Source organism: Dendrobium catenatum, unplaced genomic scaffold, assembly GCF_001605985.2.
Source record: "Dendrobium catenatum unplaced genomic scaffold, ASM160598v2 fragScaff_scaffold_989, whole genome shotgun sequence".
In the NCBI taxonomy this organism is placed as follows: Eukaryota; Viridiplantae; Streptophyta; class Magnoliopsida; order Asparagales; family Orchidaceae; genus Dendrobium; species Dendrobium catenatum.
In genome coordinates, this window is record NW_021319451.1 from 2,881,808 (window position 1) to 2,894,954 (window position 13,147).

Below are 13,147 nucleotides of genomic sequence, written 5' to 3' on the forward strand. Positions count from 1 at the left end.
CACCTTTGTTAATGGTTTATTATAGGTAAAAACAGAGAACAGAAAAATATAAATTATAGGTTAAATCCCTAGGTGCCCTGCTCATTAAGAATACAACCTATAATGATATAGAGTAGCTGACTAACCTTTGTGGATAATTTTTGAGACCACCTTGTCAATACCCCAAAAGAATAATATCTTCAATGATATGTACCGGCGGCCAAATAGATAATATCTTTTGTATTAGTAGATTTCCAAAATTTTAACATAATAATTTACAATCCTATTATGATCTTCAAGTGGAGTTTAATTTGATTATATGCCACCACTTCTAAATAACGGAATAAGTGATATTCATTGAACTGATATTACCTCTTGTAAAGTTTTCTACAATAGATTTGCCAAAATGAACATCCCAAATGAGTTGATGTATAGAAATTCAAATTTACTGAATTATGAATTTCATGATCTTTTGCAACTTAGGTCTTTTGCTTCGTCATCTAGCTCATATTCTTCATATTACATTTAAAATACATGACTATGAATTTACATTGGCAAGTCCTCAAACTATGGGCAATGTATGATACATTTTTATTTTTCCCTAGGGGATCTTTGTAATTACCATTTCTTAGGTTTCAATTTGCCTCCTATCTTCAAATGACATGTGAATAATACATCCTCTCTTTGACATAATGGGGCATATGTTCTTTGTACATGGAGCTATATTTTTCATTAGGGATTACAATTCAAAACATAATGGGGATATAATGCATTGTCAAGCATATTTGACCATAAAGAAGCAATAATATATCATTTTGAACCACATGTTTCTTGAGTTCCATATTTTTTATTCTTTATGTTCATAAGAGCATCACCTTACTTATGGTACTCAGGAAAATTAAATCTTTATTTGGCTCATATTTTCCATTTAATACAATATGCTTAATATGAGATTTTACTCGATCAATTGCCTAATTTGTTTTATTCACGTCATTCATAAATAAGAAATAGGCAAAGTCATGTCATCTATGTATTCTGATGTGCTACCTCATAGTTTGGTCATTGAAATTTTGTAGCTTAAATCTTAACATACATATTATGTGATCTCTTTTGTGAAAGAGTCTTTGGAGAACAATCTAGTAAGTAAACACCCTCTCACAAATTCTTAGCATCAATACCAAATCCATGCTCCTTGCATGCTGCATACAATCACCAAATTGTGAATGATAAGAGCAAAGTAATGGAATGAAAGTGTAAATGTAATAATATCAATATGAAACAAAAAATGTAGTATTATAAACTAAAAATATATATAAAAGTATGTAGAAGTATGTAAATATATAATTATATTAAATATCATGAGAACTAAAGTTGACAAGATTAATGCCTCTTGAGAAAGGTTTACTTGACAATTTTAAAACGATTGCAATCAGAAAATGATTTTAAATTTCTCCTTGTGGTTTGATCAAACATGCTTACATCAGAATGAGTTGGGATTAATTTATTTGAGTGCGAATTTTATTAAGGGTCCGTTTGGTTGCAAGACTTTTGAGTGTGAAGTAAATCAAATCCTTACATTTTGAAAACTGGCAGTTTGGTTGTAGGAAAACCAATGCTAGGTATTTCATCCACAAATTTGTAGGAAAACCAATGCTAGCTAAAATTTAAAGCTGGATCCACCCCTGATTTGAATAATGAAGATTCGTTATGTTCCATTCTAACAGACTTTTGAAGCGATTCATAAGATGTTCAAAAAGCTTGAAAACTATAAGAAGACATTGAAGAGAAGAAAAGAAAAGCCACATACGGGATTACTGGTTCACGAAGATCTACTAAGAAAATGGCTAGTTTTCATCCTGACATATCTAAGTCTATAGTTAAGGGGCTGTTTGGATGAATAAAAAAAGTAAGTCCATCATTTAGTTCATTTTTTATGAATTTTAAAATCATGAAATATGAGTGATTTTCAAATACATTGACTTGCCTTCCATGTCGGCTGCCTTGCCCTCATTGCCTCCTGATGTGCCCCTGCTATCATCATTGACCACTGCTTGTCTCGCCCATCATTTCTTAACTGTTCATTCAAAGCTAATGTTGGTATTTTTTTTTCTATAATCAAAATTTTGCTATTATAATATAAATATTTAAATCCCACTGACTGGTCTCAATTGAAAGTTTTCACGTGAGTGTGGGGGTTAATTAATTATAGAAATTTGGGCTTATTGTAAAGCTTGAAGTAGATGTTAAAATTCTCATAAATAAGGGCAAAATATTTGGGTAGTGCCTTATCCAATATCCAATTTTCTTTTTGAAATTTTACTTGAAACCACTCATGTAAAAGAGCTAGGTGGGAAATTTCAAAGCCTAAGACTTGTTAGGCTTAATTTTATTGAACAAATTCTTAACTTTTTTTAATTATAGTGGAAGAAATTAACACTTGATGATAATGCCAATCTTCTATTGACCACCTTTAATTAAAATAGTTTTTTTCTGCCTCATAAGAGCCAACTAGTTATAATAAATGGTTAACTCATGAGATTAAGAGCATGACTAAGCAAAGGGCAATACTTCTGAAAGATTCATTTGAATCCTCAAACATTTATAAAATAGCATTTCCTAACAACAAAGAGTCACCAACAAATTGGACATGAATATGAGTGATCTCTATAAGGAAAGAGGTAAATATTCTTTAAGAAGTCTAGCACAGTAACAGTTCTTAAGCATATTGGATAAAAATTTTGAGGCAAAAATTTGAATAGCGGATATTGTGCATCTTTGCAGCAATCCCATAAAAGAACAAAACCAATATGATTAACATGTATTTAGAAGAATGAAGAATTGAGGAAAAATGAACAGATGCTGCAATAAAAGAAGCCATTGATCAGATGGATCAAATTATTGAAGAACCTCTAGAAGAAATTATAATGAATTTGATCTTATTCCCTCTCTTCATATATAGCTTAATTATCATATGGTCTTAACCATGGTGAACTGTGTAGCACATGGGAAGACTTCTTTGGGTGGACATTATGAAAGAATCTGTCAACTAGATACAAGAGCCACTTGCTCCGTAGAAGTCAGATTAGCTGCACTAGCTAGTAGAACCCAAGACAGTCAACTAGATTGCTGAGGGTTCCTGATATAAATACAATAGAAAGCTGAAACGAATGGAGAACAAGGATTTGTTATGCTAATTCCAAATAGTTGTGATAAGGTTAAATTATGATAAGAATGATAGAAGACAGTATAAATTAGTATTAATTTTGGAATGTATAACATCCAGAGAGAAGGAAAAAAATACTGTCATACAACTCTTTACTAATGGTTTCCTAAGAAGTGCAGAAGAAAGAAATTGGAATGATGTATGATATATGAGCATGATCAAGTAAAGCAATCCTATTTTTAAAAATTAAGGCAATCCTAGTCCTAGTAAAGGGGTGATGACAAAAAGCCGCCTGCTGTAGATGACGCTGCCTGTGGATTGTGAAGAAACTGGAATGTGAGGCCATAGCTCCAATATTGCCTTTAAACATCTCAAATCTTTTCTAGTATAGCACCTAGTGAAACTTGATACACAATATCCAAAATTTGGAGATATATTACCCTTCAAAGCTAGGAATTCATGAAAGCCGAACTGGTTCTATTTGAGATGTAATTTGATAGGAAAGATTTGAGTTCACAAGTAATCCAAGAGGAAATACTTGAGTAGCAACCCTAGCAATAATTGGCCAAAACAGTGAGAAAAACAAGAAAATATGGAGGAAATCAATTTAAGACGATAGGTCGCAATAGTAGAAACAAAGCAAAACAAACTCCATGCAAGATATAATTGATGAATTCCTATCCATGCAAGATAAAGTAAAAGAGAGTAGGTCTCCCAATCTCTAGATTTTTGTATCTAGAGCCCAAGACACCAAGAAGACTCCCAAAAAACAACTCCAATTCATGCATGCCCCATGTCTTTCCTAATAAAAAGCTTCCTACTACAAATTAATTTCAAATTGCCCTCCCCCCCCCCCCCCCCCCTTGACGCCCAAAGAAGTGGGGCCCACATGGTTAGGCGGTGGGGTTTAGAGGAGTCCGCCTCCTATACACCTGAACCGGTACCTCCTGGGCCGGTTTGGGCTGAACCGTAACATAATCATTCTATGCGCGCATTTACACTGTTCTGATGAAATCATTGGAAGATTATGAACGGTTGCTGATTTTCCCAGAACTATTCATAAGCTGTTTTCTTTTTCCCCTTCTCTGCTGCTTAATATTTCACACAAACGACTCTTTATTTTCTTCTCTGGTGCTGTAACTGCAGATTACTATTATCTAATAAATTTCCATGGCAGCTTGAAGCAATGGGCTTCAATAGGGCCCTTGTTTTGGAAGTCTTCTTTGCCTGCAACAAGAACGAGGAACTAGCTGCAAACTACCTTTTGGATCACATGCACGAGTTTGAGGATTAATCACACAATACGGGTATGATTATATTCTGGACCGCTTTCTCTTCCTTCTGTTAGAAAATTCCAGTTTTATGTACGGTTGTGATTTTATGTATAAATTACTCCACTGTGGATTGCTCCATGGGATCAATTCAGTTGTGATTGTCTTCTGCGTTTTAACTTTTTTCTCCATGCAAATACTTCTTACACACACTGCTTACTTAGCTCTATGTTGAGTTTCTTTGCTGGAATAACGGCTTTGGTGCTATATAGCATTTTTTTATCCTATATAGTATGTTCGGAGCAGCAATACAGGAAGTGCTTCACGTTCTCGTCAGCCGTTCATTTTGATTTATTAACGTTCGAAATGATTAATTTTCATCTATTATTTCACCCCTGTTATGTTGTACTCTTATGGTTGAGAAATTATTACGTGCGGAGTGCCGACAGAAAGAACCGTCTGAATTTGCTAAGTATTTGGAACTACTCAGCAAATCAGCAAATACTCATAACTGAGTATTTGTTGAGTATTTATAAATATTTTGCAAATATTTAGTAAATATGAACGGTTCTGTTTGTCCGCACGTAATAATTTCTCCTTATGCGTAATGTTGTATGCTCCTTTGTAAATTTACTGATGCAGTACGAAATTGCTGTGAATTGTTTATTGCGGCAACAAAGATCAGATGTTAATTTACTAATTTGTTCATCGTTTCTACTAGAATTTGGTTGGAAATTGCTTTTATAAAAATTATATTTTTACAGTAATTTTATAACCATTTTTTTGGACATTTAAATTAATTATGATAAATAAACGCATCATATGTAAAAGTCGAATTGAAAATCTCTTTGTAGCAAAGCTCTTAATAAGCAGATCAAGGTGTTATAAAAAGCTGTAGTCTCATTTCAAATGGATCAATCCTTGTTAGACAATCCGGTGGTGGTTGAGCTGGTAGCAATACGCTTTGAACAAGTTTATATAAATGTAAATTTCAAGGTCCAAGTCTTGTTAGTAACTTCAGGCAAAAAAAAGAAAGAGTTAGGCTAATCTCCCACTCAATATTGAGATATTCTTCTTGGAAATTTTTATCTTTACTTATATGTATTAAGGATGTTTGATCTGGCATCAAATTCAATACACATTGTAGATAAATTATCTGAAGAAATAAGAAATCTCATAATGCTCATAATAGGTTTAGAGTGCCATCTTCGGTTGGTCTTTCCCCTAGATCTCAAGTTGGAGTAATTATTGTGTCCGGACATCGAACGTATCCAGAGATCAATAACAAAGCGTCAAATCACTTGGGTATTCAGTACCGAGCACTCGGTATTTTTCCGGATTTTCAGTTTTTTGTGCAGATATAATAACTTTTCCTCAAGTTGATGGTAGCTAAATCTTAGATCTATTTTAAAAAACTCCTTGATGCCCTAAAGATAGCTTCCTTACTCTCACCTTCTTTAGGGTTTTACTTCTCAATGCATAGGTAGAGGCTCCCCACGTTGTAGTCCACAGAAATTACAAGTATGATCTTACATAGAGATCCCCATACAATGAGCAAATGATCGCTTGTGATGGTGAACACATACAAACACCTGCAAGTCATAGTCTCCTATGGCACGCCTCATCATTACCGTCCTTGTGATGGTGAATAAGCTGTTCTTTGATTGATTTCAGGAACCTTTAAAAAAAATTGTGGGGGATGGGCAAAGATGTTTATGATTGATTAAATGATGGCAAAAAATTTTTTTGAGAGGGGGCAAAATACCCAAAATATTTCAAAATATCCCTCTAAAATTAAAAAAAAAAATTTTGAGGGGGGGGGGGCATTTGCCCCCCCTCAACTCAATGCGGAATGCCCCCCCTCAACTCAATGGGGATCCGCCTATGGCTCAAATAACTATAAATATCCTCATAGGTAAGATAAACTATATTCTAAAGTCTTTTCATATTCTAGGGGGAACATTTAGGCCAATTAAAGCAGACTCTGACACATCGCATACACAAGTCTCGAATCTAAGGCCTCTAAGTTGGTAGCCTAAACTCCCAACCAACAAACCAAAATGAGTTGTGTAAAATGAGATATTATAATCATTAATTCTTTGGAATGACCTGAGAACCACAATAACACTCAACTAAGGCTTCGTTTGGGACGACTTTTTTATTACGTTCTAAAACGGAGTTTTAGTACAAAAATAAAAAAAATTGTACTAAAACTCGGTTTTAGAAAGCAATAAAAAAGCCGTCCCAAACGAACCCTAAGAGTCATTCATCCAAAACTGATTTAAATGATGAAATATATTCACCATCTTCCTTCATATCATCAAGTATTCAACTATTCAAATATCATTACCTTTTTTTCTTTTTTTTTTTTTTTTTAATATCATTACCTTTGGTTGTTTAGTTTGACCTCAAATTAGCTCAACTCGATGTAAGGATTCCATTTCTACTTGGAAATTTGGAGGAAATTTATGTGTCTCAATTAGAAAGATTTAAAATTCTTATATTTACAAATTGAGCAAAAACCCGTTATGATTTAGAACATTCATCACGACAGTTGTATAAATGATTAGATAGCTTTATGAAGAAATAACAGTCCAAATGTAATTAGCTTGATCTAAGAATAACTCGAAGATGGTATGTTTACCTATTTATCTTTATATTTTGATGAAATAATTAAAAACATTTAAGAGTAAGAAGAATATCAATAATGTGAAGGTTTAAATAAATTTATGTTTCAATTGTGATAATTTTTTTAGTGCTTTAATTTTTAGACCACGCAACTATAATTTCTTTTTTATCATTAGTTTTTTTTTTTTTGCTTTCCAGAAAAATTTTTTGATAGGGAGTTTCTTTTTACTATAGCTTTTAAAAAAATTATTTTCTCTATAGCAATTTTACAACCACTATTATCAAAAGCTGCAGCTATCCCAAACGGCAAATTATTAGGTCCGATCATTTTACAAAGAAATACATCTGGATTTCTCTCTATCTACAGTCTAACACAGTCAAAGCGCAGTTACTATAGCAGCTACGTTTTGACTGTGCTTTTACTTTAGACAGAGAGAAATTCGGATGTATCTCTCTATCATGTTACCGGATAATGTAATAATTCGCCGTCCCAAACGGGCTATTGAAGTTTGAAATGAAGATCTCAGAGTCTAAAAATTCTTCAAACGGAGATCAATATTAATAAGCAAATTCTACTCAGAAATTACATAAAAAAAACCTTAAATACTCATTAAAAAAAAATAAAAACTGTTTTGATATGTATAAATCAAGATTCCAGATCAATTCACTGCTTGCGATCAACAGCTACGAGCGACAGAGAATTTGGAAGGAAGACACCCGTCCCCCTCCTCCCGCTGATCTCAGGCACCCGCTTGCCTCCATTGTTCCTCGCATTGTATTCATAAATCCAAGGCTTAATTTTCCTTTCAATATTCTGAATCTCACAATAGCCTTTTCTCCATTGCTTTCTTGGCTGCAACTGGTTAACAAAACAGTTATTGGACTGAAGCAGAATCTCCTTCCCTGTCTTCATCATTCGATCTTCTTCTTCTTCTTCTTCTTCTGAAATGAGGAGCAAAATCCTCTCTTCCATCGCCAAATAGAACAAGTCAAGCTTTTCTTCTTCACTTCCACTATAAGAACTCATTTTGCACATGGAGAGAGAGAGAGAGAGAGAGAGAGAGAGAGAGAGAGAGAGAGAGAGAGAGAGGAAGAGATGGAGGCGAGCAGAGTAATGGAGAAAGAAATATTTGAGGTGGGAGACAAGAGCATGCAGAAGGATTGAATTATATAAGAGTGGAAACTTGGAAATGGTAAGGAAGGTGTGCGATGTGGCATTAACGATCAGTTTGGCAACATTAATTGGTAATTAATTAGGAGAAATGTATACAGAGAACATATATATATATAAGGAGAAAGATGAAGTGAACCTGCAGCGTTTAATCAGTGTTCCAGCTTTGTGTTCATTTAATGAGGAACGAGGCTTCTAAGAGACGCATCTGTTGGGCAAATTATAAGAAAATAGGTCCGGACATTCACTAAAAAGATGCTGCATTTTGACTGCGCTTTGTGTGCGCTTTGACTGCGCTTTACCTGCGCTTTCACTAAGCTTTACCTGCGCTTCACCTGCACTTTTGACGCGCATGACTTAAAATTCCGCGGACATGTATACATTCAACGCGTCAAATTTTTATAAGATAACCGGACTTATTTCTAGATCCGGTGAGCGGACGTAATAATTTGCGCATCTGGCATGTTGACCGCAGGACGGCAGATATGGCCGAAAAAAAATCTTTTATGTAAAAGTTGGTGCTTGTTTGTTTTAAAATTATTGTTATTTAAATATCTATTATAAAACTTCTTAATATAATAATTTGTTTCGATAGATTTTATAAATGTTAAAATATCTTGTAATTTTATTTATGATTATAGATCATGTGCATGAAAATATTCATATGTGCTCTTGATTGTTGAACTAAGAATTTATTTATTGATTATATTGGATTGGCCAAGAGCCTATTTGGAATCACTTTTGTTTTAAAAAAATATTACTTATTTGATGTGTTTTTTTAACTATTTTAATTATTATTTATTTATTAAAAATAATTACTTATTTAAAAAATTCAAAATAATTCTTAGATATTTCGAGCGATTTTAAAGACTACTATTACAACCACCGCTATCATCAACACCATAGCTTCATTACCTCTCTACAGCTCTACCATGCATTTCATCTTATAAATTAATTATCACTAAATAGGATTACAGAGATTAGATAAATATAACATTTAATATCTAGATGATTAAGCTTTTAATTTTGTCTAATTTTATTTAATTTATACATAGTGTTTCAAAACTTTTAGCTCTTTAATTTTTTTTAAAATTTGTTATATTTTATTAAATAATATATTTAAATTTTATTTATATTATCTATTTTTCAAATCCAATTTCAAATATTTTTAAGTATAAAAAATAATATTTAATATTAATATTCATTTAAGCTCAATATTCTTATTAAATGTTTTACTCAAATTGAAGAAAATTATGTTTTTAATATATATATATAATTTTCAATATATTAGAAAAAATGATTTAATTATACAATAATTAAGTTATTATGCTTACATTTTTATTCTCTATAAATTTATTGCCCAACTTTTTTTTAATTATGATAAATTTGATATCATATATTACTAAAATTTTCATCAATCTCTACTATTATTATTGCTAATTTATTAAAACCTTAAACATATTCATTTTAGATTGAGGATAGAATAATTATTATAATTACTTAGAATGGTAAATTTATTTATTCTCTCTTTAATTTTTTTAATCAATTAAATAATATTTAAAATTTATACTATTATTTATTTTTTAAGATTTTATTAACATATATTTAATGCACGTGTAATTATAATAGCATCAATATAAATTCTAAATAGACTAGCCTAAGTCATTTATGTGCTGGTCTGAGGCTTGCTGATTAGGCACTCTTTCAAGAAGTCACAAATTCCACTAATGATATCGGTGCGTGCTTTTAATAAATTTTAGTATTAAAAAGCAGTTTTATAAAGCAATAAAAAAAGCCTTCTCAAACAAAACTTTAGGTTTCGTTTGGGACTACTTTATTACTGCTTCTTAAAGCAGCTTTCTATTAAAAAAAATTTAATTTTTTACTAGAAAGCTGCTTTAAGAAGCAATAAGAAAGCCGTCCCAAACGAAACTTTAGATACTCCATATATGATCAAGATTTTTATAGAGTTTAAATTGGAGGCAACCTAGCTTTTTTTTTTTTTTTTTTTTTTTTTTTTTTTTTTTTTTTTGTGACGAGGAAGCACTGTCATAGACCAGTGAAAATCCCGGTAGACCTAGCATGCAACCCACACCAACTTACACGAGCCAACACTTAAGGCTTTCACTGCTTGCCAAGGGATTCGAACCAGGGACCTAGGCTTTGCCTAGCCGGCTCTTCACCACCCGAACAAGCAGCGGTGGGTTCCTAGCATTTTTCATATGATAAACCTCCATACCATCTGCTTTGAATTTGTTTCCTGTAAGGTAACAGCCTCACTTGTAATTGAACTTTCTAAAGGACCCATGGAATTGTGAACTGCTGTAATATGCACTTTAGTTCCTAAAAGACTTCAAAGAAAATTTATCCAAATGCGTTTCATATAAACCACGTGATCATAAACTAGTATCGTCCTCTTATTTATTGATCATGTCATTCTCAGAAAATTACAAATAGACTCATCATTTCTTATGAGAGATGACCCAAGGAAGAAGATAAGAGAAGGAGAGAAGGAAGAGAGCTTTCTTGCCTCCAAACTCTTCGACCATCGTCGGACTTCCACCTAACAGTTGACCGACACCGGATTTCTACCTGATTGTCGACTGACGGTGGACTTTCGCCCAACCACCAACTCACGCCAAATTTCTACCTGACAGTCGACTGACGTTGGACTTCCGCCAGACCGTCAATTGAAGTGGGATTTCCGCCTGAGCACTAAATGTTGCCGGATTTCCGTGATCTCCGCTCTTAACTAGATTTCAACCCCGACGATTGTTTATTTTAATATGATTGTCCTCAATTTCGAGAACGATAGTCACTTGCAATCAAATCAAACACTAGTTAAATCATTTCAATTGGGCGTGGCCCCGTGAATTTTCATTTCTTCAGGGTTTTCCACATAAAAATTATGATGTTCCTTTTTTCATCAATTTGTGTTTTAGACATCCGTACAACGCTGAGGCGAAAATTTCTAACTCTATCGCCGCGCATATTCTAGCTCGCAACAATCTGAAACCAAGTGCCTTCTTGCTACTGAGATTCCTACAAGTAATTGAGAGATTCATCATCTTAAATTGTCGAGCTGTTCATCATTTTCTTCCAGATTCAATATCAAAATAAGCTTTAAGCTTCTTTATGAATGATTAACAAAATCACCAAGTAAATTATCTTTACAAACATAACAGTAGAAACATCCTTAAATACTAATTTAAGAAAATAATAAAAGAACAGGCCTGATCTGCATGCACTTGCGATCAACAGCTGTGTACAAGAGATTTGGGAATGAAAACTCCCGTCCCTCTCCTTCCCCCGATCTCAGTTACTCTCTTCCCTCCATTATTCCTCGCACCATATTCATGAATCCATGGCTTACTCTTCTTCCCAATATTCTCACTTCCATAATAGCCTCTTCTTCCTTGCTTTGTTGGCTGCAGCTGCTTAATAGAAGAGTTTAGGAGAAGCAGAGGAGCTCCCTCTGTCTTCTTCATTCTGTCTTCTTCTTCTTCTTCTCCTTCTGAAATGAGGAGCAAAATCCTTTCTTCTATCTCCAAATAGAACAAGTCGAGCGCTTCTTCTTCACTGCACTTGTTTCCACTGTAAGGACTCATTTCCACAGAGAGAAAAGGAGCAGAAGAGAAGCGAATAGAATATTTGATGCGGGAGAGAAGTATTACAGGCGGATTGATTTATATAAGAGAGAGAAGACTTTGAAAGTGGGAAAATGAAATGAAGCTGCAGCGTATGATCAGCGTTCCCTCCTGTTCCAGCTCTGTGTTTATTTAATGAGGAAAGAATCTTTCAAAAGAAGCACCTGTCAAAACTCCCAAGAACTCCATGGCCGCAGCTTCCTTTTTTATTTAATTAACGGCTAATTTGAGACCGTGCGGAAAAGGGGAGGACCTGTTCTACTTTGCTCCGTTCTGGACTCTTTTTATATTATTTTATCCTTCAGATTTTTAAATTCTTTCTGATAAATATTTTATTGTGATTCAATGTTTTTCAATCCGGAGGGAGATAAGTTAACCGTTAAATGATTAGGAATTGAGAGATTATTCTGTGTGGATATTGGAGGATATCAGACACAGTTTATCGTTTAGAGGCGAATCATGTGCAGCCACGTCATCCAGTACCGAGCTCGGTACCGAGCAACATTGAGCTTTATCTGACCATTGCCGCCTGACCACCATTGTCGATTGTCGCCACTCAACCACCTTCATGGACAATCATTTTTATCTTATGATGTATAATGAGCTTCAAATTTTAAAATCAATAATCTTTTAGATACTTTGATGTGTTATCTCATCTCAAGATTTAATCCATGCATTATTAAAAGCTTAAGGCATCATGATAACATGATATACCTCATGTTGGATTATGCTTATCCTCTACTTGATTGTCATTATTAAACAATCGTAGCCCAAACATAACCTTAAGATTATAATTAGTTAACTATAATCTCTCGATCATTATCATCCGACTATTTTCTTTCAACCATCATCACCTGGCTAGGTCCCCCTACCACTGTCACTTGACAACAGTTTCTTGACTATTATCAATCAAGTATGGTCTCATGACCACGGTCATTTAACTAAAGTCTCTTGGCTACCATTTCTTGGAAGGTGTCCGGATGTAGAGCTACATCAGGACACCAGATAAAATTTGCGGTAATTGGGTTGCTACGTGGTGCCAGATAACTGGTGTCCGGATGTAGAGCTACATCAGGACATCGAACCCAATAAAAATTACATTTTTTACACTAATATCATTAACTCCATACCCAATAACATCAATGCCTTCATTGCCAATAAGGCCGATACACAATATGAACACCAACTCAGACCTCCTACATCAAAATCAATGTTTATATGGACTTGTTAGTTTATGATATTCTCTTTTAAAAGGATAAAGAGTGCCTATACCCAAACAATTATTTGA

At 33.7% G+C, this 13,147-nt stretch overlaps 1 protein-coding gene across 2 annotated transcripts in view; it reads left to right on the plus strand.

Moving 5' to 3' along the window:
* The window catches only part of LOC110101012 (ubiquitin receptor RAD23d), a 32,610-nt gene extending 27,862 nt beyond the window's left edge, over nt 1-4,748 (plus strand). For both annotated transcript variants that reach the window (XM_020828776.2, XM_020828777.2), the window contains one exon: nt 4,320-4,748. In XM_020828776.2, coding sequence (XP_020684435.1) covers nt 4,320-4,436 — 117 coding nt within the window. In that variant the 3' untranslated portion in view covers nt 4,437-4,748. The remainder of the gene's footprint in view (nt 1-4,319) is intronic.
* Nucleotides 4,749-13,147: the final 8,399 nt, after the last annotated feature.